The following is a 27,277-nucleotide window of genomic DNA, read 5'->3' as shown; positions in this document are numbered from 1 at the left end:
TAGGATTATAGGAAGTTACTAGGCTATTGGCCCTGAGGCCCTTATAAGCTTAGCCGAGTTTAGCCCATGTTTAGACAAGTCAGCACGCGATGCCCCTGTCCAGCTATCCAGTTATCTAGGTTGCCCTTAAAAAGGTATAATGAGGTACTCCACTAGACATGGAGAGGGAGTCTGTTACACAGATGAGAGAGTCTCTGGGACACAAATCTGTCCCATGAAGAAGTCCTGTTGATGTCACAGACCTGTTTGAGGTAGCTTGTGTAGGTTACTCAAGTGGAGCTTGACTTGCGGATATGCAGCAGTCCCGTCAAGGCAGGGTCTGTAATTGCTTTGTATGCCAGACAGAGGTCACCTCTGAGGAGTCTGTATGAGACTTTGTAGAGGAACAGGGCTTTTAGCCTATCTGTGTAGGGTAGATGTCTGAGGCCCTGGATTCTCCTGGTGAAAAACCTCTGTGGTCTCTCCAGCTGCTGCATGTGCATTGTGAGGTACATGCCGAAAGGGGCATTGTACTCAATAATTGGCCTTATAAGGGAAGAATATAGGGATGATATGACCTCCTTGTCCCTGGATGAGATACCCTTACTTATGAGGTTGGCCATGTAGAAAGCTTTACATACAATAGAAGCAACAGGGTGGTCAAAAGTCAGGTTGCTATCAACCTGGGTACCAAAATCCCTCACAACTGACTGTGTGCTTAGGGCATTGTTATTAATGTGATAATATGTGCGAATGTCATTCTTCCCAAAGGGGATGATGATGCATTTTTTGGCATTCAGCTTGAGGCCATGTTTCTGGCACCAGTCATTTGCTTGGGTGAGACCCTCTTGGAGGACATCCACATCACTTGTGGAATTGATAACCATGCCTAGCTTGCAGTCATCTGCAAACTTGGTCAGCCATATCCCACTGGTTTTGGCCTGCACTATCAGAAAAGTATATCTCAATTAACAGAGGCCCTAGGACCGATCCCTGGGGTCCGCCGCTAATTATGGGTCTACTGCTTGAGATGGTTTTCCCTATTTTGATTAGCTGGGTTCTATCAGTGAGCCAAACAAACACCTGTCCCATATTTCAAACCCAAGACCATCACACCTGTAGACCACTGCATTAACCTGCCATGCCACACAACTCTTAAAATAAATGCTTATTTTCCCTTCCATGTATTCAAACCTTGCACCTACTGCTTATGAGGACGTAACTCTACCCATTTAGCTATGTGGATGAATTCTCTGATTGTATACAGTGTCATGCTAATATTATTTATGAACTACTGGACATTATACTGATGGAAGGATAGTTAAATTCACCTATGACCAGGATATTTGACTGTACTGAGAGTGACTCAAGTAGGTCCAGGTAGGTTGTGTGGTTTTCATGTTTCATGGTGGAGGACATATAGCTAAAAATGACATGGAGGGGGGGGGGGGGCTCTTTCCTACAGTTAGTTGGACTTGGAAGTAACTCCAGGTAATCATACTGTTTAAACATTCTAGAGGTGTTGATGTCTTATTGAAGATGGATACTCCTCCTCCTTTTTTTTCACATTTATTGTGTGGTGTGAACATGTGGAAGGCATTGGAGTCTTGCATGTCTGGGGTACTGTCTGAGGCCTTGAACCATGTCTCTATGATTGCACAGACATCAGCATCTTCCAGGGTGAGAAGTGCTTCAAGTGAGTGCAATTTTTGATTCAGACTCCTAGCATTAAGCACCATAACCATGAGTTTGTTTCTGGAGGATATTTTTATGTTAGGAATTTTGTTCTTATGACTTTGCCTAAAAAAGGCACTATGGGGGAGGCAAGTACCTTTGCCAGCAACCTAAAGCCTAGAGATGGCAGGTGAAGACCATCTTTGGCAAAGCAGCGTAGTCCGTCAACCATATCATCCCAGGCTGTCAGATGCTGGATCCCCCTGGACTGACACCAGAAGCTAAGCCAGTTGTTGAAGTAATTTTTTGTTTGTGTTGTGTCATCATCTTGGGTGAGGGAAGAATGTTGCTTAGGGCTAGGGACATACCTGCCTGGGACACATAATCTGAAAGCTCCATCGTGTCTCTCTTCATATAGCCAAGTGAGGTACATCTGAAGTCACTCATCCAACATGGACTATGACTGAGTCATAACAGTACTTGTTGAGAGACCTGATTTGGAGGATCCTAGCACCAGACAGGCAGCTAACCGTGGCCTTCTTCTTGTCCAGCCTCGTGAGGGGGACATCTGTGTGTCTCAATATGGAGTCGCCTATGACCAAGACATTTGGTTTAGATATATTTTGCCTTAAGGGCTTATTGGGTGAGACACTGATGCATTTGTTATTATATGTAGTGGGTGCTGTTGGGACCATATTGTGTGCAGAAGGTTTGCACTTGGGAAGTCTTTGCTCTTTTGGTGTATTTCTAATGAGTACCTCTGTTTATGTGGGTTTATGTCTTGTGTGCAGTGTGGGTGAAGGCAACCTGCCTGGTATCTGGTTTGTTGTTACATGAGAGAGAGAGAGAGAGAGAGAGAGAGACAGAGCATTGATTCCAGAAACATAGTATATATACATCTCTCACATATTGTATTTGCATGTTTTAGGAGGAGTAGGTTGTCTGTATACATGAGACAATTGCTACACTTCCTCAAGATGCCCATGTCAGTCAGCCTGGCTGGAGAATCCATGGGAAACTGCCCTTCCATTATGCCATTTTACAAAAAGTGGTAGGGAATTCTCAAGTGGGTTTTGTGAATGGTAGGCCATGTAGAGATTATTGAAGTTTATTATTAAATTTTGTGAGCTTATGTGAGAGGGAAAGGATAAAGAAAGCATGGGTGGTACTTACGGATTTAGAGAATGCTTTTGATTTGGGGAATTAAGAAATTTAGCTAAATACATTGCAGAAGACTTTGGGGTTGGGAAGCCTTGGCAAAGTGTTAAATTTCTATCTTTTTTTAATTTCTCCAAATATTTTGGGTTTCTAATACTGTGATGGGAATGGACCCCATTCCTAAGTCTAAGTACGATTAAATTCATGAAATTAGTATTCTTTCACTCTTTGATGTCAGCCAATAGTGCTCTTCGCAGTACCCGCAATGTGCCCAGTAATGACTCTTTCTGCAATTCATATGGAGTTACATGTATTGGTAGCATATCTAAATATGATTATAGACTCTTTTATAAGACCCATTGCTCCTGCTACTATTGGAACTGTCTTGTTATCTTTATTCCACATTGCTCTTATTTCTGCCTGCAAATCTTGACATTTTATGACTTTGTGTCTGTCTGTATGCAAGACACTGTAGTGACTGGGTGTGACAATTTCGGTGATCAATGCTCTTCTTTTCTTGGACCACTATATCTGGTTTTCTAGCATCTATCTTTTGAACTGTTGGTAATGGATGAGCCCATGTGATGCAGACTTCTTCATTTACTATGATGCTTTGTGGGTCATTTTTCCAGTGTTTTTCAGCCACTTCAGTACCATAATGTTTGCACAATCCCCAGTGCAATAGATTTGCCATGTTATTGTGCCTTTCAGTATATAGTCCTTCCACCAGTAGTATGTCACAACCAGCAATGAGGTGTGCAACTGTTTCCAATTCGGTTTTACAAAACCTACATTTCTCTGTTTCTCCCACATGTTCAATGGAGTTTGTAAACCAGCATGTATGTAGCCCACTATCTTGAGCTGCCAATATTAACCTTTCATCTCTTGGTTTGAATTCACTTCTCCTTAACCATTCCTGCATTCGTTCCTGATCAACATGAGGTTCTTCCAGAAGTTTTCTATACTTGCAACTGTATTTTTGCTTTTTCCTCATTTCTTGCCTTCTCATCTGGTCCTTCACCTTATATTCTTTCTTTTGTTTTTTGGCACATTTAGTTGCTGCCTGATTTTTATCTACTTCTGCTTTGATTTCCATTCCTGTTTAATGCCAATATGCTTCTGCTAAATTAAGCAGAGATGTCATCTTATATTTATTCTCCTCATGTTTCAAAACTTTCACTACATTCGGGGCTTGTGAGGTCAGCAGATGTGTGTGGTGTCCCACGATTGCAGATCTGTACATGTAATCAATTTCAAGAAGGCCCGTACCTCTTTCGAAATGGTGAATATATAATCTTGCTATGCAATGATTTTTATAAATCATTTGTTGAGCATGAAGCATCCTTCTTGTTTTCCTAGCTAATCTGTCCAACATGTTTTGGGGCTGGTCAATCACTCCAAAACTGTAAGCTAGGACAAGAACAGCAAATTGGTTTATAGCTTGGATTTTGTTCCTAGATGTCAGTGCTATTTTCAGAATTAATTTAAGTCTTCTAAAGTATTCCTTACTAAGTTTTATTTGCATTTGTTCATGTTTTATTGCTGATCCTTCATCAGTTCCCAAATATTTATACAGTGCTTTTATATCACATTCTTGTCCCAAACTGATGTTGTTCTGGTGTTGCAGTATTCCTGTTTTAAAGGTTGCATTTGCACATTTATCAAGACCAAATGACATTCTTAAATCATCTAAAAAAGTTTTGACAACTTGCAGTTGTGCTTTCAGTTCCTCATCTGATGAGCTATACAGTTTTAAATTATAAATAAAGAGAAGATGAGAAGTCTTTAGACTTTGTTGTTTTCTAGGAGCCAAATTATAGCCATGGCCTAAGCTTTTAAGTATACAACTTAATGGGTTAAGTGCAAGGCAGAATAACAGCAGTGACAGAGAGTCACCCTGGAATATCCCCATTTGAATTTTTATCCCTGGGATAATAATTTGTCCTTTATCATGACTTAATTTCAGAGCGGTCTGCCACTGTTTCATGGTCACTGCAATGTAGTTGATCAGTGTAGGGTGTGTCTTATAAAATTTTAAGCCCTCTTTTATCCATGAATGTGAGATACTATCAAATGCTTTTTGTAGTCAATCCATGCCATACTTAGATTCTTCCCCTTTTTGCAGTTCTCCATTATGACTATTAACAACAAATGATCCTTTGTTCCATATGAGTTTCTTTTATTGCCCTTTTGTTCTACTGCCATAATTGAGTTTTCTTTTAAATGGCTATAAACTCTGTCAGCATCAGTTCTTGTGTATAGTTTATACGTCGTTGGAAGGCAAGTTATTGGCCTATAATTTTTAAGGTAGCTTGCAGGTTCACTCTTAAGTAGGAGCATTGTTTTTCCTGTTGTTAACCAGGTTGGTGTCTGTTTGGGGTACACATATAAATAGTTCTTACTCGTGGCCAAATATTCATGCAAAGATGTTAATACTTTCAGCCAAAAGTTAGGTACTGCATCTGGGCCTGGGGTTTTCCAATTAGAGGCTTTTCTTACCTTTGTTTCAATCTCTCTGGCTGTTACTTCATCCCATTTCATATCCTGTACCTTTAAACTTCTTGTTCTTTCTTTAACTTCTTCTATCCATTTAGCATCTTTGTTATGTTCCACAGGATCTTCATAGATACCTCTCCAAAATGTATCTACTTCCCCTTTATTAGGTGGTCTTTTGATTCTTTTTACCGTGTTTCCCAGTTCTCTATAAAACTGTTTTGGGTCATCAGTAAATTGCTTATTTTGTACTTTTTCTTTATATTTCTCTTCATGTATTCTACGTTTTTCCACCTGTGCTGAAATTTTTAATTTATTTGCGATAGGGCATGATAGATCCTGGTCTGTTCTAATACTGCACATTGCTTTTATCACATCTGTCTTTCTTAGTATTTTTGTTGATCTGTTCCCACTTCTATAGTTTTCTAACAGTGACACTTCTTGTCTTAACTGCTTTATAGTTTTCTCTATTCGATATTTCCATGATGGTATTTGATTTCACCCCTTTCTCTCCCTCACTACCATGTGTTCTTGTGGTAGAACTTTATCAGTTATTAATTTAGCTGCACAGTAATATATCCTGTTTACTTATATCGCATGGATCTCTATGAACAGTCCTAATTACTGTGTTAATTTGTTTTATCAGACTTCTGACTTTTTGTGCTTTATTAACTTTCTGCAGTCTATTTCTTTCATTGATCTTAATATAGCTGTCTATGTCTGTTAAATCAAGCAACTCTTCTCTTAGCTCATTTTCTTCCAAACGGAGGGCACATCCCTTGTTTTCCATTTCCTGTGGGCATTCTATAAAAAGTTCTATAGCATCTTCCTGTGGCACCTTCTCTTCAATTTTATCCTGTGCCGGCCATTGCTCTATCATATAGGAACTCACTGGCCTATCACTCCTCAACATTAACTGCCTCAGAGTTTCCACAATTTCAAGTTCCTTCCCTTGCTGTCTAGCTTCAAGTGAACATTTATACTGCTTTCCTGTGGAAGGCTCCAAATTATTTTCATATGGCACCTGACCAATTGCTTCCTGTTCCACTGGTTTCCCCTTAATTTGGAAATCCATTACTTTATCTTGTTGTGGTGCTTTCTGAATTAGATTTTCTACACTGAATCCTTAACTTCACAGGTACTCCATAACCTCAATTGCTATTTCTTTAACTTCTCCATTACTAATCTCCTTTTCTGCTTTTCCTCTTTGCCTTTTTATTTTTTGTATTGTAAAGTTTTCCATGTCTGAATTTCTTTGCCTGTATTTCTCTTCAAATATCTTTGGTGCTGCTCTTTTTATAGGGTCTATGTCAGAACAACGAAAACTCAAAATGTCGATCGCTCACATAAGTGAATAATCAGGAACTCAAAATTGCTATTGTGGGGGGGGCCATGCCCCCCCCCCACTAAATATTTATTCCTACTCCGAGATCTCACTACAGTGAGGAAAGGGCAAATATTCTGATCTTCACTGTACTGCTATCACAAAAATCCCAAATTGACCTCCTGATTATTCGCTCATGTGAGCGATCGACATTTTGAGTTTTCGGGAATCTAAAGTAGACCCTTTTTATATCGGTTAGTTTTGCTTTCTCCTTTGCATAAATATTACACCATATTAAATCTCTTTTTCTTTCCCATGTCCATATTTCTTCTTCAGATTTTCCTGATCTTCCTGCATCTCCTTACTTTGTGGACTCACTCCATCATGCTGTGATGCCACCTGTGTGAGACCTTCTACACCAAATCCTTCACTTCACAGGCACTCCATAACTTCAACTTCTATTTTTTAACTTCTACTTTACTAATCATCTTTTGTACATTTCATCTTTATGATATTTTCTTTTTATTGTGAAGTTTTCCATATCCAGATGCCTTTGCCTGTATTTCTCTTTGAATATCTTTGGGGCTGCCTTTTTTACATTGAATAATTTGGCATTCTCCTTTGTATAAATATTGCACCATATCAAGTCTCTCTTTCTTTCCCATGTCCATATACATTTCAATTATGTCTTGGTTTTGTTGTTTATATTTTCACACTTCCTCAGGTGCTTCTTTGATATGTATATATATATATATATATATATATATATATATATATATATATATATATATATGTATATATATATATATATATATATACATATATATATATATATATATATATATATATATATATATGTATATATATATATATATATATATATATATATATATATATAGATAGATATAAATATATATGTATATGTATATGTATATATATATATATATATATATATATATATATATAGATGGAGAGAGAGAATCTATATATAGAGAGAATCTGATATTCAAGTTAGGATGAACAAGGGTGTATCAGATAGCAAGTATATAGGGAGAGGAACATGAAAGGGGTGTCCTCTGTCCCCAGGAATTTTTATCGTAGTTATGTAAATATTAGCCCAGAAGAAAAACATAGATTGATAGAAAGTTGGATAGTAAGTGGGAAAAGTAGTATTAACTTGCTTGCTGATGACTGCATGTTATTTTTAGAGGCTTTAGAAGGGAGGCTACCTCAAATGAAGAACTCTGGAAGAGTCTGGTACAGAATCAGTCAGTGTCACATCCCATGCAGATGTTCATCATATTGATCACTGCTGCAGTAATTTTAGCTATATGGGTTATATCCTGCAAAGGAAACAACAGCCGGCCATCGCTAAAGTTTCAGAGCAACTTCCACACACTCAGACTGTCAAGCAGCATGAGCTGAGCTGACTAAAAGAAAAGTTTTGGTGGAATCCTTTCAAGGCTCTACTGACACTCAGAGAGTAAGCTCCTTTGAGACTTTCTAGGATTAACAACTTGTGCTTTCCTTTGCTACCAGGTAAATTGCCTTTAGGGGAAAAATAATTTCCACTTTCTTAATTTTGTTGTTTTATTAGTTTCCTCTTCGAGGAAGCTATTTTAAAGCTAGGAGTGTTGTGCTTTAATGGACTGTCTTGAGACTGTAATGTACTCTTAAGCAGAACACTCATTTTTTCCACTAGTTTAAAAGTGGTGTGAAGCAACTGAAAACCTTTTTCTGTGGAGAGATTGTATTTTTTTTTCTTTTCTTGGGGATGGCAGATTGTTTTAATGTGCATTTTTACTGTTTTTTTCTGTCAGAAAGTAACTTTTGTGGACATGTAGTGTTTACCAGCAATTGCTGCTTGTCTTCCCCAGGAGAGAGGCTTCATGTTCAGCTTAACCATGGAACAAACTACTGGTCCCATGGTCGATCCTTCTTCTATCCACAAAAACAGGAAAAGATAAGCAGGTGAAGGTATGAAGAAGAAGGGACAACCTGTGTAAAAAACAGACTATTTCCACATGGTTGTTTAAGGCTATCACCTTTTGTTATATTCACTATATTAAAATTATTCCAGGCAGGGTCAAGGCCTACTCTACCTGGGCTTTGGCTTCATCTATAGCTTTTTGGAAAGGGTTGGTTACTTCATCTTCAGGGATAATTGACCCATTTGACTACCATGCTGCCCAGCATCTACATGCACACCTAGCCAATGTTGGACACCATGTTGACTTAATGCTATGTTACTAAAACATGTATTGATTTTATTCAGAACTGCAGTTTAGTGGCACTGTTCAGAGCTGGTGGCTGATATGGTGAACTGTGGTGGGCATCCACTGTTTATGCTTCACCTATAGTGGTTTCTCAGTCACTTTTCCTTCATCTTGCTCTAGAATCCTCAGCTAAACTTGTGATGTAGCAGTACATGGCTTACCTATACTGTAAAGTTGGTCCATAAATCTCAGCTAATTAGTTAAAAAGCATCTCCACATGCAACATATTGTTTATGCAGTGTTCATATATGTACGGCTATGATAAATTTCTGTCAGGTTCTGTAGATGTGAACATGAGTTGGTCAAGAACTATTAATTGCATGACACAAATATACTGGATGGAATTTGTCAAGTCAAAATACTTTCATTTTATTAAATACATTACTTCTGGTCACCTTATTTCAAAAATGTTTTGCTGAAAGTGCATTGCACTGAGTGCACATTCTATGATATAAATACAGTGGTAAAGTCAACATATGGTTATTAACATGTAAGTGCAGTGGTGGTGCTGCGGTAGTGTTGTCGCCTCACAGTATGACGTTGTCCTGTTCGATTCTCAGCTAAAGCGTCTTCTGTGTGGAGACATGCGTGAATGAGCATACCTTCGTTGAAGGTTGTGTGTCAGAGCTGGCAACTTGGTACGTAAAAATCTACTGCTAATCATTAGCGGACCGGAGTTCCGCTGTGGCGACCCCTAACTAAAAAGCTGAAAGATACAACAACAACAACAAATGACTTTGTTTTATGGCATTTGTTTCACATGTGAGATAATGGGCATACTGGAATAACTCTGCAGGTATCAGGGCTGCTGCGTTTCATAATAGATTGAAAGTAGCACTCCCATTACCTGGGAAATAATGAAAGCGAGAGAGATGTATGGAAAGAATACATTTTACTAGATATCTGTCACAAAGATAATATTTTTACTTAATAAAATATATACTTTAAAACTTTTAAAGCAAAGAACAATTGTAGTTCAGTGTGACCATATAGGAAAGTGCTGTATTTATCAGACATGATATGATTTGTCAGTGAAGCTAAGTAGCTTGGCAGATTGTTGTTAGAAATTAGCTAATTTCTTATCTTTTATTAATTGGTTAAGCAAGTCTTTGGTAGTAAAAATCTAACTGTGATCCTTCACCATGCAGTTGTAAAACTAATTCAGTTCCATAAATATAGCATCCAAACATAGGTTCATAGGTAAGTACTAGGCTATCTGCCTGAGGGCATTTATAAGCCTAGCCAGAGTGTGTCGGCTTCTGCCACCCCATTGATTAATTAACTGATCCTCTGTCAAGCAGAGCCAATGAAGTGATCCCAGGGGTGTATTTTCTGTTACCCATCCACTCGTCAAGGTTTCTCTTGAAGGGTGTTAGTGAGGGGTTCTGCCTAATGTAGTTAGGAATTTTGTTCCAAAGCATGGGGAGTCTCTGTGACAGGAATCTATCCCTCCAGCATGTTCTATTTATTGTTGTGGTGAGGTTTAGCTCACTAGAGCACGTGGCTCGCATAAATGCATTAAGTGAGCTATTTTCTTTCTTTTCTTTTTTTTTTTTTTTTTTTGTAATTTTATTAAAAAAACATACTGCTCCATATTATATGAGTCTGGCATGAGGCATGAATAGAAACCCTTTTAGTGATTCTTTGCTTTCAATATGATATGACTCCGAGGCAGCAGTGAACATTTTTGACTGAAGGCAAAACAAATGAACACCTAAATAGCCTCCTTCAAGTGATAATTAAATATGTAGTTGCCTTCTTGTTGGTGTGTTCTTAAATATACTCTGGTAAGTCTGCAGTAATGAAAGCACATTATACAGAATTTGTTGTGTGAAGTATCTATCATCTGATAGTGGCTCATCTGAACAGTTCTAATGGTAAAATCTGCCATTATGCGTTATTGTTATAACCATGTGTTAACTTCAGTCAGGATAGCTATATTTGGCAACACCAGTGTAAAAGTAATAAATTAAATGTAAAAGTCACACCAGATTGTTTCTTTGGTAATGGTGTCAGAGATCATCAGTGAAGCTTAAAGGAGATGTTAATATTCACAGCATGCTGTCCCTGCATGATACCACTATGCTCTAGTACCTCCTGCAGTCACAGAAAATGTAGCTGTTCCACAAAAATATTCTTTCTTGAGGTATTATCTAAAATAAAATGATGCCCAAAGTGTAGTGACAGTTAAATGTCAAGGGATAGCTCTGTACTGAATTAAGAATATATCTATATTCTTAATGATGTACCTTTTTAGCATGTATAGGTACCACTTCCACCAAAGGTACATTTTGAAGAAATAGCTGAACAGTGATAAAAAAAATGAATTAAAAAAATGAAGTAACAGTTCCAGCATAAAGATATAAGTGTTGTTTTACTTTATTTATTTATTTTTGCTAACTGTTCTCACTTGGTGGCTTTGCAGTGGACTATGCAGTAGAACAAGCCCACCATGGATTGTTCTTTAACCAGGGCCAGTGCTGCGTAGCAGGATCACGGATATTCGTGGAGGAGCTGATCTATGACGAATTTGTTCAAAAGAGTGTAGAAAGGGCTAAAAAGCGTGTCCTTGGGAACCCACTTGTACCTGGAGTAGATCAAGGACCTCAGGTAATTTTAGTGTGTTTTTAACATTACTCTGAAGTGGGGGAAATATTGCTAAAGCTGACCTTATATTTAAATTTAAGAAAACAGCTGCAAGGTATTGTTTGATTTTTTTTTTTCATTTATTTAGTCATCTATTCATTTATTATTTGTCTAATGACAATGAAACATGACAAAATAATTTTTTTTTTTTTTTTTACTAATTCCACATAATAAACAGACATTAGAGGTTTAATAAATATACATGATGTAGAAGACATACCCCTGGATTCAACAAGCTCTGCACGGAGTGCCTGAATAGTGCAAGAGCTGCTACACACAATATGGCCGCTGGGCGATCCAGGAACGAAACCCCGAGATACGCACGAGCACGCCTACACTATTCCCGTATGGACACCACAGATATATGCTAATTGCCTAATTTGCTAGTGAAAACCATGCAAATGAGGTGAATCAGTGATTGAGGAAGCAGGCAGGCGTCTGTGCAGGAATAGTGTAACATGCAGAAATGTATTCGGTTATTAACCAAATACATTTCTGCAAATTACAAAACAGAGGCATGACAGCTCAATAGAAAGCATGTATGCAATGTAGTAGGCATTCCAATGGCCAAATATATGGCTATTGGCATGAGAAATAGTTGCAAAATTATAAAAAACAACTTTTTTTTTTTGGCTGATCTTGGCCATTTAAGTGTAGGGTAGCGGTGCACAAATGGAATCGACCCGAAAATAAGAAAAATACAGGTGGAATTAAGCTTTTAAACCCAAATCAGCATTTTGCCATAATAGTCAATGGCATGCATAAGACAACAATACCAGGGAATAGTGGTCGCTAAAGGGAAAGGCTGAGTGTGAGTGTGGTAACTATGAATTAGCATTCTGTTTTATGTAAATGAGGAGCTTGATACTGAATCACAGATTTCCTCTCATTGTTAGCTTCCACCCAACCATGTAGGTGCAACAACACCATTGTATAAGTCTAAGAGGTGGATGACCTCATAAGTGGGAGTGTCATGCATGCTGTAAGCTTATTGGAGCTCTTTGGCCTGTGTTTGCCCTTAGCTAAGCACAGCTAAGGAAGGGGGTATGTCTGAGGCCTCCTAGCAGTGTTTACATTGCCTAAACAGGTGTGCACGCCATGCACCGGGTTTTAAACAAAAAAAAAAAAAAAACAAAAAACAAAAACAGGTAATAGCAGCTCTGTTCACGTCTGAGCACTGGGTATGTGAGGCGTGCCTCTGGGCTTAAGCAGGAAGGCAATGGAAAGGGAAAACAGCAGTAGGAAGGCAATCAAGGAGAACTAGCATAGCTGGCAGGTGAAATGTATCAGAATCAGCCAATTACACATGGAACAGCCCAGCACACTACTATAAACTATGCAAACACCTTTCAGTCTGTTTTATCCCACAAACTCTACACCACTGGTATACACATATGGGAAATTTTGCCTAACAAAACTAACAAAATGTTAGGGGCTGCTGTCACTCTCATACATCAACATGTGCAAGGGGCTGAGGGTGGTGATAATATGAATGCTGACGACCAACCCACAGTGAGGAAGAGGAGAAGAGTATACAGACCCAGGGTAACCTACCAGGGGCTACATGAGCTAGAGATAGTGGAGCGCTATAGGGTGGACAGGGACATTCTACAGCAAATTGTTGAGCTGTGCCAACCACGTGTCACACACAGAACCAACAGAGAGAAACCCATCCCCGTGGATAACAAGGTATGTGTAGGCTTAAGAGTACTAGCCACAGGTACCTTCCAAAGGCCAACTGGGGATATCATGGGGATCTCACAGACATCATCATCCAGGGTACTCCACCTGTTCCTGGGTGCCATGTCAGCACATGCCAGTGAACACATATATTTCCTCAACACTCATGTGGCGTTGACCAGCAATATACGTCTCTTCCACCAAATAGTAGAATACCCTAAGGTAGTGGGTGCTATAGACTGCACACAGATACACATCAAAGCACCACCGGGTGAGCGGGGTAGGGTCTACATAAACCGCAAAGGCTTCCCCTCCATCAACTGCCAGGTCATGTGCGATGCCCAGGGCATTATCTTGAATGTGTGTGTGCTGGAACCCCTGGAAGCTATCATGACTCCCACATCTGGCATATGACACATGTACCAGTCATTTGCCAGTGGGGACATCCCATATGGCTACCTTACGGGGGATGCTGGCTACACACAGGAGCCATGGCTGATGACACCCCTCAGAAATGCACACACACCTGAACAAGAACTCTATAATGAGGCACATGCACAAACCAGAATCATAATAGAGCATGTGTTTGGGATGCTCATGTCACAGTTCCACTGCCTGGACATATCCGGTGGAGCCTTGCAGTACTCTCCAGCAACATGTACACAAATGGCCATAGTATGTGCCATTCTACACAATATGATCCTATGGAAACAGCTGCAACAGGAAAAGCACGGGACAAGGCCACACAGCCCCCCACCATTGCAGAGGCCATCACAGACACAGCTAGACTCAAAGGAGGAACTACCTGAGCCTGCCCATGTAGGCAGAAGGAGGCATGCCCAGTATGCCCAGGCCTTGGTAAAGAGGCAATGCATAGCACATACACTGACACAGTAGGGACCCAGGGAAAGACACCGCTCTCTCTGACTCGCACATACAGTAAAAGGGATGCCAAACATGACACTACACGTGCTTTACCATGTATAGGGAGTTTACTATGTGCATCCGACATAGTCAGCCCTCCAGCACCGCCCTCAATACTGGTACAGCCACAAGGTAAATCAGTCTTCCTATCAATTGCTAAATGGGGTAGTATGTTCTGATAGTTGTATCTATGGTATGAACGTGAGCATGCAAGGGAATTGGATGGCTGAATGGGATGGTAGCAGATAGTGGACACCTATATAGGCAGCATGAAATCCATAACAAATGTTCGTGTCACCATATTAGGCAGTACTAGACAAGGTGACAAATCCCACTGCAGTACATGTGGTAGGCCAAATGTGTGTCTATAGGACACACACATGCATGACAGTGAGGCTCACATAACAACCACTAGCCACCAGGACAGGTGTAGATGACCATAAAGAAAAGCTGGGCTAAGGCCCCCAATTGATGGCAATGGTTAACAGCCCCCCTCCAGACCTACACAGACAGACTACAACAGGTCTGGCAGTTGTATGTTAGTTCTGAAGGGTAAGAAGTCAGAAACTGAAATGTAGGTCAATAAAACCTAAGATCTGTACTCTACTGATATGCCTCCAGTCTGCATGATAGGCCAGAATACAAACTGAAATGGAAGCCAGTACAGTCATAACAAATGTTTAAAGTCATTAGGTGTGCCCCCCATACAATCCCATGCAGAAATGCAGTAACATCTAAGTGTGAGGTATAATAACAGTGGAGCACAGGTTACCCAAGCTGGCCCAATCTACAGGCTAGATTGTTGCATGTGTACAGTATGCAAGGGTCCATATGTTAGGTTGCTGTGTGTTCAATATTGCCTGGAAGTGGTCAGCATGTAGGCATGGAGGGTTGTGTCTCGGTGGCCTATGGGCAATATTGTGGATGACAGAGACATGTTTCAACAACTGCAGTTCCAACCACAATGCTTCCCAGCAATACTCATGTCAGCAGTCATCCATACTCACTATCCAGATGTCAATATCTGTCACCATCTGAAAGATGGACATGCCATGAATGTGGGCCCATACATACAGACAGTACACAGGTGCAAGTACCCTAGACAGAGTACATAAAATGTAACTGTCAACTGCATACCTTTGGAATTGTACATACAGGTTAGCAGCACATTAGTTGTCTGTGTAGTATGGAATACTGATGTAGTCCGGACAATCACTGGCAGACCACAAAAGGCACAGTTATGAAGTAGTGAGAGACTGCCTATGTCCCCGCACAAGGCAGCATAAGGGGAATGTCCTATGTATATCTGTGAGTCAGCTGCAAGTAGGTTCCATATCACACATGCACTCAGCTCACCCCACCATCAGCCACAGGTTTATCACAGGTCATATCCTTACTGTTAGGAATGAGTACAGTATGAACACACTTCTGTATGGGAATACCCACAGAATGCAGCATGCTGAAGTGGTGTCCCATGCAGGTGTGTCCCTAGCTGTAAGCAGTACCCTGCTTGCATCCAGACTAATGGATCAATATGAACAGGAACTATTGCCAATAACACTTTGCACACTTACCCTGTCACCCCAGGGGAATCCACTGGCTCACTGCCTGGGGATGTAGAAGTGACAGAATGCACTGGCCTGCTACAGATGGCCTGCATCACTACCAAATGGCCTACAGTCCTCTGTCAAAGGCCTGTGCCTCACCCATAGTGCCAGTGTATGGTGTCTCATGGGGTCCCAACTAACAAGATAACACAGTCAACAGAACACGAATGCAAGGCCATGTTGACAAATCCCAGTAGCATGGCCACCATGTCCTACTGCATGAATGGTGGACCAACCCATAAATACTGCTGGGATGAAAGGCCAACTCTAGGGATACTTCTCAGATATTGCTAGCATAATGTTAGAAAGAGGATAGAATAATAGAGTGGGGGGTGTAGAAGCATGGATGTCATGGAGTGTGTGAAGTCTGAAACACTCATGTGTGCCCATACTACCACTGCCTACAAATCCGTTAATGGGTGCCTACAAACCTGCTCATAAACCACAATGTGAAGGGCAACTGACAAGATATATGAGCCGTACCTCTGGGTAACCTGTGTGAATCTGTACAGCTGAGAGGTATGGCCACAGCAGGATATGGCCATTCTGTTACGTTGATATATGTACAAAAAGGGGATCCTCAGCCACCATAGTACCAAGGTGCTGGACCATTTACTTAGACCCATCGGCAAGTGTCTGCAGCTACCCCTCCAGAATAGCATGAGTGTGCAAGAATTTGTAGGCTGCGGACCACAATACTGGACACAACTTCATTCATCTTGTATTTCCCAGGAAATAACTGTGAGCAAATATGTATATCTGTCAGTAGATGATGCCATAATACATCACAGTGTAAAACAGTATATATGTCTGAATATCTCTACTAACACCAACCATGTAACACAAGCAGCACAGACAGCAATAGTTACAGTATCCCATTATCTGTCGCCCATTGTGACTCCATGTTGTCAACCTATCTACAGATATCCTGCAGAAACAGGTTGCTAGCTGTGGGTGTAGAACACCAAACCCTGGACTGGAGTACAACCCTACCTGGAATTGATTCACACGCTCAATACAGAAGGTCATACTGGGCATGCTCCTAAACTTAGAGAAATTAAGCCTATGTCTGACAACACAGTGGGCTATACATATTTGTCATTCACAGATGTCTGTGCACACACACCAAATTGTACATCATTCATGCCTTGCACAAACATTGAATAGGAATACTCACACATATCCAAGGCCAACACACTATAATATGTCAAACATACACACACAGAGATATGAGGAAGAGAGAGACAGACAGTGACAGAGACAATACCATTATGAGGCCTGTCCCACCCACCACACATCGAATTGGCTGATATCACATGATGTGCTGATGTCAATCACTGTAAACATTCCTTTTGGTAGCCCTCAGCCTTATAGTGTCTGTGGTGCTTGTGATAACTGTGTAACACGATAGTACAAATCAGTATTTATCTAGCATTTTTATACCCAGTCCTATCAAATGTAAAGTGTGTGTGACTGAGTGTGTGTTTGTCTTCCCAGAGGAATGATTTATGGTGTATTCACACACATTGCACTTCCCATTGCCCGTGTTAGCACTCCTGCTGTCAGTCACCTTGAAATAACCCTCTTGCCAAATCTCAGCCCTATAAGCTATGTGACGCTTGTGATATATGTGTAATACTGTAATATAGAAAACTAGGTTGGTATGAGTTCTAGTCCCAGACATGGAAACTGTGTGTGTGTGTGTGTGTGTGTGTGTGAGTGTGTGTGTGTGTGTGTGTGTGTGTGTGTGTGTGTGTGTGTGTGTGTGTGTGTGTGTGTGTGGGTGTGTGTATGTGTGTGTGTGTGTGTGTGTGTGTGTGTGTGTGTGTGTGTGTGTATATGAAGATGAATGATTTTGAGGCCATTCATGCTCACTACATCTACCATTGCCCTACTTTAGCATGCCTGCTGATGTCAGTCACCTTGAAACAACCCTTTGGCCAAATCCTAGTCCTATAAGCTTCATGGCACTTGTGATAACTGCGTAATACTATAGTGTAGCATACTAGTTTGGTAGGAGTTCTTATCCCAGACATGGAAACTGTTTGTGTGAGAGTGTGTGTGCCTTTGATGATACCTGATTTTATGGACATTCACACTTACTACTCTCCCCTTACCCCTCCTTTAGCACTGCTGCTGATGTTACTCATCTTCCAAGATACCTTTGGACATCTTTCCAACATATAAGTTCTGTGATGCTTGTGATAACTGCCTGATACTATAGTGTAGCATACTAGTTAGGTAGGAGTTCTTATCTCAGACATGGCAATTGTGAAACTGTGTGAGAGAGTGTGTGTGTCTTTGATGATACCTGATTTTATGGACATTCACACTTGCTACTCTCCCCTTAGCCCTCCTTTAGCACTGCTGCTGATGTTACTCACCTTCAAAGATTTCTTGGAGAGCTCTCCAACCTATAAGCTCCATGGCACTTGCAATAACTGCATAATACTATAGTGTAGCATACTTATTAGGTAGGAGTTCTAATCCCAAACATGGAAACTATTTGTGAGAGAGTGTGTGTGTCTTTGATGATACCTGATTTTATGGACATTCACACTTACTACTCTCCCCTTACCCCTCATTTAGCACTGCTGCTGATGGTACTCACCTTCAAAAATACCTTTGGACAGCTCTCTAGCAAATAAGCTCTGCAGTGCTTTTGATAGCTGTGTAATACTATAGTGCAGCATACTAGTTTAATAGGAGTTCTAATCCTGATCCTGGCAACTGTGTAAGTTTCTGTGAGACAGTGTGTGTATTTTTTGTAGAGACCTGATTTTGTAGTCATTCATACTTACAACACTTATCCCTCCTTTATCACTGCTGCTGATGTCACTCAGCTTCAAAGATACCTTGGCACTGTTCTCCAGCATGTAAGCTCTATGGCATGTGACATAAATGCAGAACAATGTAGTAGCAATAACTGCATAGGTATGGGTTTGAATCTCGTCCGTGGCAAGTGTTTGTGTGTGTACATATGTATGTCCATACCTCAAAGATTTTGGCTCCATTTACACCCAGTACACATCTCAGTGCCTGAGTTTAGCAGTCCTGCAGATATCATCCACCTTAGAAGTACCTTTTACCAACCCTAAACCATGTAAGGTCAGTGGTGCATGTGGTAAATGCGTAACATAATGGTTTGAAAAGATTGTTAGGTAGATGTTTGAACCTCACCCCTGGTAAATGTAAATGTGTGTGCAGGGTAACATTATTTTTGGGATCTTTCACCCACTATATCACTCAATGCCAGTATTTACAAGGGCTGGTGATGTTCCTCACCTTAGAAGTACCTTGGGACAACATCCATCCTATAAGCTCCTTTACACATGCAATACATGTGGTACACTGTAGTAGCAATACATAGCTAGGTAGGGGGTTGAATTTCAGTACTGGCAAGTGTGTGTGTCTGTCATCAATATTCTGTGTGGGGGTTGCTGTGATTGTGTAATAGGATCCATTCTGGGGTGGGTTTTGCTAGCTTATTATGTTGAGGACCTAGTATATATCACAATGTCCACATTACAAGGCCAGCAGATGTCAAACACCAGAGAGGTGGTGTAGACAATCCATAGCCCTACATGTGACTGTATGGATTAGTGAACAATGTATGCAACCCTTCTATTACTCAGAGAACACTCTCCACCCATGCCTCATACACAAACACACTTGGCTAGACAACAACCACTATACTGATAGTTCCCTGCATATTGCTTCCCAGATAGTAACCATGGTGTGATAGCAGTGGAGTACATGCCTGTTGACCACAACAGTGCCACTGACATCAGAAAGTACTTTGATGTGTTACCTCTTTTGACTGAGTGTGTGTTATCCAGCAAGTAAAACGACATGGCACCCTGTTCCATCCCATCAGTAGGCAAATAAATGTGTACAGCGGCCCTTTTTCCATGTTCCCCACTGGACACCTGCAACAACTGTAGAGTCTGCAAATGTACCCCACAAAGGGAATACCATGCCTTATACACATGCCCTCTATGGACAGATGCCACTAACTCCACTGAATACCCATATCATACTGTCAATGTAGGTGCAATCATGACCTCAGTTACATAGCCAGGTTTCACCAAATGAGGTCATGAATGCTACATCAGAAGATAACAATCTGTCCACACAACATGCCCCAGAGACCTCAAGTACACTTTCACACATCAGGGAACATGCATGTGGGACATGTGCATAACCCAGACACTGTCCATGTTATGGAATATAGATCACATACATGGGAAGCAGTGCATATCACTGGCCACCCACAATAGAAAGCCAGATGAGTGGATGGTGAATACAATACCCACCCCTGGAGACCACTCCAGGGACTACACCTCTGAGCCATACTGGGGACTATTGTCATGTGGACTGATGCCAGGGTATACCCTTGGCCTAGCCTTGTAGAACCTTCTGGCCCATTCACCTACTACACACCTGTGAAGCAATGAACCTATGTCTGTCAGTACTGGCAAGTGTGTGTGTGTGTGTGTGTGTGTGTGTGTGTGTGTGTGTGTGGAGATGAATGATTTTGAGTCCATTCACACTCACTACACCACCCATTGCCCTACTTTAGCACATCTGCTGATGTCAGTCATCTTTAAATAACCCTTTGGCCAAGTTTCAGTCCTATAAGCTCTGTGGTGCTTGCGATAACTACGTAATACTGCAGTGTAGCAAACTAGTTAGGTAGGAGTTCTAATTTTGGTTTTGGCAACTATGATAATGTGTGTGTTTGTGTGAGAGAGTGTGTGTGTGTGTTTGTTGACACCTGATTTTGTGGACATTCACACTTACTACACTACCCTTACCCCTCCTTTAGCATTGCTGCTGATGTCACTCACTTTCAAAGTTCCCCAACATGTAAACTCCATGGTGCATGCAATAACTGTGTAATACTGTAATAGCAATACATAGAGAGGTAGGGGTTTGAAACTCAGTACTGGTAAATGGGTGTGAAATCAGTATCTTGTGTGGATGTTGTGGTGATTGTGTAATGGCTGGATCCATTGCAGTGTGGGTTTTGCTACATTATTATATTGAGAACCTATATGTCCCAATGTCCACATTACAAGGCCAACAGTTATCAAACACTGTAGAGGTTGTTGTAGACAATCCACAGCCATAAATGTCTACTGCCATGTGCATATACTATGTAACAGTATAGATTAGTAAACAATATAGACAACTGTTGTAATATCCAGAGACCACTCTCCACCCACGGATCATACACAAACACGTTTGGCTCTTTCTCTCTTCCTTTCATACTTTCCCTCTGTCTCTTTCTCTCTCTCTCTCTCTCTCCCCCTATCTGGTAGATGTGGAAAAATACATCTGATTTGCATAGGCAGCAGCTTGACTTTTGTAGGTAATGCTCATGATCAGCTGATGGCCTGTACATGAATTGGAGTCCCCCACTTGCTAATTGCATGTGGAACAGCTGTGGTATCATTCCTATAGCCAATTGCATGGAAACACACTCCTATAACTAAGCACTTCATGTGAGTGTTGGCCCTTTTCCTTCACTGTGAGCAGGACTTCATGTGGGTGTCTGACAAACAGCATCACAGAGGGTAGTTGGAAATAACTCTTACAACAAACACTGTGGAGACAATCCAACAAACTGGAGGGTGGTGTTCCAGACATGGGGACAGAATGTAAGTATTGCTGTTTTACATTTGAAGTAATGTTGGTTTAACAGGGTTTATGTGGATATGGCTGTTCTGCATGTTTTAAAGTCTGGCATATTAGTGGTATGTGTTTGAGGAAACTCTCACCTGTAGGACTATCTGCAGACTGGCCAGAGTTTGGAGTCTTAGATGTGGTGTGTTACTCACACATTTTCTGTCTTTAGAAATGCAGTAGCTTACTCTGATGATTGCAGTCAGTAAATGGTGACATCCATGTCTGTTACTGACTTCATATCCCTCAGAAGAGATATGTCACAACAAACCCAGTTACACAAGGAAATTTTTCAGTTTATCACAGCACTATGTCAGTATTGGCCCTGTGTTTGTGCATCTGTCCCTCAAGTCTGTCACCTTTGTCCACATGCCATGCAGTAAGAGGTGCATATGTACAGTATATCATTATTTACTGACATCATTCCTGATATCAATCCAGTGATATATCAGACTGCTAGACATGTTATGTATAGTAGATCTTATATTTGAGGACAAAACCTAGACATTCTGTCTGTGCAGTAGTGAGGTCTGTGTACTTATGCTGATTGTTGATAGAGTGTCAGTATTATGTAGCAGTGTATTGTGAATATGTGTACAGACTGGGGTAGATGTCAATGTTCCTGGTCCTGTACTATCTGACGTTGCATGCTGCTCCAGTTTCTGGTACCCTGTCAGCGTATGTGCATGTAGGGCCAGACTGAGACATGTACCATACCACAGTCAAGCATCAGACTACACTGTGAATTGGACCAGTATATGTAGGGGTAGTGTGAGAGTGGAAAATATGAGGATGGTTTTGTTCACACAGTCCATATACTGTACTATTAATTAGGCTTACCATAATGTGACTGTGACTGTGTTTAGATTGGTTGTGGGTATGCATTTTCACAATGGTGTCTGTTACTCCATGCTGTTACATGCCTGTAGTGCCTGCTGTATTTGCAATGACATGTGTATTCCCTCATAGGAAACTTAAGTTAGTGGTGTAGCAGTCTGCCTGTAGTTTAGACAGTGCTTGGTGACATGCCTAGCAGCTCAGTGTATTTACCTAGTGTGATGTTATGTCCATATATTTGTCAAATGTACTGTTGCCTGGTCAACATACGTGTTGTATATTTCTGAAAAAGCAGTGGGATGCTGTGAAGATGTATGCCACTAACTAGCGGGAAGTAAGTGGGGATGGGACCTCTGCTCCTCCAGTTAATATGTGTTAGGACAGACAGGAGGGTGTGAATGCATCAACTGTGTGAGCTTATCTACTCCAGTATTTGTGATATATTCCCATTTTCATGGCTGTAAACATCCCCTTTGCCAGGCTTGGTCCACACGTCTTGCACTAAGGAGTTCTGTGTATACCTTTGGACTGACCAGATTGTTTCAGACTGTCCACGTTTATTGGTCATGTCTCTGCTATATTCCACAGAATCATTACTGTGATTTGTGTGGTACTTCACTATGATGATTTTATGATGTCTGTCAGTAACTGATGGCATGCATGTCAGTTTCAGAAGAGCCTTCCTACACAACATGTCATCTGACACAACCCTGTACTGTAGCACCATTCTACATTTATAACTGCAATACTTACATTACATTCCTGTGCACTAAGAGGTTTAGAGTTATGGTGTTGAGGTATGACTTCAGTAACTGTTACGGGCATATGTTTTATATATATACACACACACACACACACACACACACACATACATATGTATCTCTCTCTCTCTCTCTCTATATATATATATATATATATATATATATATATATATATATATACATATGTGTGTGTGTGTGTGTGTGTATATATATATATATATATATATATATATATATATATATATATATATATCCATATCCTTATGTGCAAACATGAGTGTTATATATACCTTCTCAGATGTATCCCACCATATTTATCTGATATGTGTATATTTAGATGTGAAAACATAACTGATTCAACACTATTTTCACTTACAAGTAGTAAACAATTGTAGTAGTCAAAGCAGTTGTTCACTACTATTCAGTATGTGTACAGAATGATATATTTGAAAAAGCAACAGGCATTTTTACAGCTCAGATGGCTTAGTAGTTAAGTACTGTGACTATAATTTAGATGGTCCTAGGTTCAAGACCTACAAGAGCTGTTTATTTTGTTGCTAGGCAGAACAAGGACTGTTGGATACAGAGTGATTAAGGCAGTTTTGAGCAGCTTTAAGCAGGTTTGCATGGGTTTGCCCGACGGTAAGCGGTGCTAATGTACAGTTAAATGAAAAAGCGCTTACACTGTGTAGGCTTCGCCTACCAGTGTGCAAATCTGCTTAGCACTTACATTTAAGCAATGCTTATACCTGCTAAGCATAGCTCAGCCCTGGTAACCAGTGATCACATTCTAGTCTGATACAATAGCAGGGTAATTATATCTTTAATAAGTGTATTTAATGCCATGTACATAACATGCTTCTATGTGCTGTCATTACAGTAGCAAGGGGTCTGAGTATACTGTATTGGGCACCTGAGTATACATGGCTAGTACCGCAATCTTTCATCATTGTATGTCTTTCATACATAGGTAGTATCCCAGGTTATATGCAGTAACACTTGCATGTATTTTATCATTACATTACTACATTTAATAGTGCTTTTCTAAGTAAGAATAGATTGCAGATTGTAGTACTGGAACCATATACCCCTGCATGCAAAGCTGGACTGACTGTCATATCCTTGGTGTTTGAGCTGTATGTTTTTAAATATCTCCTATTGATCTGATATGTTGATATTAACTGTAGACTATTTGTTTAGGACATGTCATTGAGGACTGCTGTCATGTAGTAATGGCATACCTATCAGTGTCAGACATCTATCTGTCAAGACATTCATCTTAATGCATAGCCTGTTGGATAGCTCATTTCTGTCTGATCTCTGTACAGATGTCCAGATGTCAGGTATCCATCTTGGCTGCTTACAGGTAATGTCCGATTGACTGACAATGACATGTCTGCCCATCTGTGTTACGAACGCCACAGCTAGGAAACCCCACCCTGTATGCACCACATGCTATGGATACCTCAACCAGACTACCACAGTTAACAGAACATGCTTGGGTACAAGTTTCTAACCCAGACACTGGCCATGTTATGCAATATATGTTACATACATGTCAATTGGAGCACCTCACTAGCCTTCTGCAAGAGAAAACCAGATGATTGGATGTTGAATTTAACTGTTACCCTGGGGATCACTCAAGTGGCATTGGTTGATAAATGGCCTGCTGACAAATGTCAGGTGGCATGATACCAGTGTACTCACATGCCCTACTCTTCTCATCTTTCCATGGACATTAGCCTGGTACACATCTAGGAACACCTGCACCTATGGACCTCAGTACTGACAAATGTGTCCATGTGCATTACTGAGAATAACATTGTCTGTGTATTTGTAAACTTGTAGTTGAAAATACTCTGAGGACCTTCTTACCCACTGCACTGTCCATTGCTATACTTAGAAATGGCTGCTGCTGTAATTCACATTAAATATACCTTGTTACACTCTTCAACCTATGGGTTACCTTGAGTTTGCAGTACCAGCATAACACTGTTCTACAAATGGGTGGATAGGCATGGGTTACCCTCTGAGTCCTGGAAAATGTGACTGTGTGCATGCGTGCGTGTGTGCGTGTGTGCGTGTGTGTGTGTGTGTGTGTGTGTGTGTGTGTGTGTGTGTGTGTGTGTGTGAGTGTGCATATTTGTAGGATACAGCATTCTGAGGCTATATTCTCCTAATACACTAAACCTTGCCATACATTATAAGGGATGGTGATGTTACTGACATTAGGAGAGCCATGACAAACCCTCATCCTACTATCCCTGTGACATGTGCAATAAATGCATATCCCTGTAGTAGCACTGATTAGATAGACAATGGTTTGTATTGTAATCCTGGTCAATGTGTGATTGTGGGTATGTCAGAGCATTATCATGGGTTTCAGTGAGTACAATATTCAATGTGGGGTGTGGGTGCTGGGTATACTGTCTTTACACCATGGTACCCCCAGTACATGCCCCAAGGTCCACTGTGTGAGGACCGCTGTCACCATGAACCATACAGGTAACTGATTACACTATCCAGTCCATTGATGCATGTGCTATGTGCAAAAACTCTGTAACAGTATGGACTCACTGACAAGGTAGTTAGCACTGTTAAACCCAGGTCTGTCAAATGTGTCTATGACTGTATGTGTTTGTCAATGTGTATATGACATTATTTCATACTATGTATTGTTCATTAACACCCAGTACATCCCCCATTATCCTACTGTACAAGGCCTGGTGATGTTCTTCACTTAGCAGGAAACTCTGGACGCACCTCACCCTAAAAGCTCTGTGGTGTGTGCAATTAAGGCCAAACACATTAGTAGCAATAAGTACCTAGGTAGGGTTCTACTCTAGCTGTTGCCAATTACGTGTGTGTGTGTATGTGAAGGGATCTACTTCAATTTGCAGAAGATATATGTCCCAGGAGATCATTTGTCTGAGAACTAACTGGCAAAAGGTAACATTTCAAAGCAATCATCTTGTGGAAATTGATTCCATCAAAATTAGTAGTGGATATGTAAATGCCCTTTTCCCCACAGTACATATGTACAGCGATACTGGAGTTGGTATATATAGTTGGGTGTGGTTGTTGTCAGCACAACCACCCACATTGGGGTTATTGTTGTGTGTATCCCCCCGCTTAGTGTGCTGTTATACTGTACAGTTTATGTTAACAGGTTAAGTAGTTGTTAATCACACTATGTGTAGTTCTACACCACCCCACACCCTCCAAAATGGGGGGCTGTGCCACCCACACCAGCACACCTATGTTTACCAACTCCAGGATTGCACTACATTGGGGAAGAGGGCATATACCCTGCCATGACCATTGTCATGACATTAAACCGGCGGACTGATTATTTATTGATGTGATGTTTTGGCAATTTGGTCTTGGTGGAATTACATAGGCCAAAATGAGTTCACTGCAAAATGAAGTACATCCGTGTGAACAGTATTCTCTGTGTTTTGCATCAACACCAAAGCCTCTGTGTGCATGTGTTTTTCACAAACATTTGGTGTGTGCCACCCAGTGTACTTACCATTGTCCACTGTAGAAGAGCTGCTTACATCAGCCACCATGCACTCACCTGTATACACCTCTCAGACCTATGAGCCATGTGGCACATGCAGTAACTGTTATACAGACCTGTTACTTGTGTTCAGCTATACCCGTGATATGACACAGTCAATGTTTCACCACAGTGCCACACCCCTTGTAGGAAAGGACAGCAGACCAACATCCTGCTGACATATAGACACCTAGAACACAAATAGAATACATTCTGGAGACCACAATCAGTCAATATTAATAACAGCTATAATGCATCATGGCTGGACAGCTACAAACCCTGACATGTAAGTATTAATCATTCCAGCTGACAACATGCTAAACTGCATTGCATTGCTGAACCTTAGTACATTCACCCTGTGCATCAGACTCATATTAGCATGTCCCTGCATCGGTGGTATGGATGATAGGGATGTGGCACAGGTATCATCATATGCACAGGGTGTGTTGTGCGTTTGCCAGAGGCCTAGGCTGAGCCATTTGATTGACATCATGTGTGTGTGGGTTAGGGGCTTCTTTATTAAATGGGCTGTGCAGATGTGGTGTGTGTAGGTATGCAGGTGCCCTATCTGTGTTGGTGATGTGTGTGTGTGCATGTATGCACAAATTTCTGCCATGTGGCTGCCCTATACAGGAGTTTGTTGGACAGCTGCAGACTGTACATGGCAG

At 40.9% G+C, this 27,277-nt stretch overlaps 1 protein-coding gene across 1 annotated transcript in view; it reads left to right on the top strand.

Moving 5' to 3' along the window:
- The window catches only part of ALDH1A1 (aldehyde dehydrogenase 1 family member A1), a 646,119-nt gene that overhangs the window by 476,796 nt on the left and 142,046 nt on the right, over window positions 1-27,277 (top strand). The window contains exon 9 of the mRNA XM_044060830.1: window positions 11,330-11,514. Within this exon, the coding sequence (XP_043916765.1) occupies window positions 11,330-11,514 (185 nt within the window). The remainder of the gene's footprint in view (window positions 1-11,329; window positions 11,515-27,277) is intronic.

The sequence above is a fragment of the Protopterus annectens genome, chromosome 2.part0 (genome assembly GCF_019279795.1).
Source record: "Protopterus annectens isolate FY-2018-M chromosome 2.part0, PAN1.0, whole genome shotgun sequence".
Classification (NCBI taxonomy): Eukaryota; Metazoa; Chordata; order Ceratodontiformes; family Protopteridae; genus Protopterus; species Protopterus annectens.
Note: the sequence above shows the minus strand (reverse complement) of the source record. Positions and strands in the feature narration are given on the sequence as shown.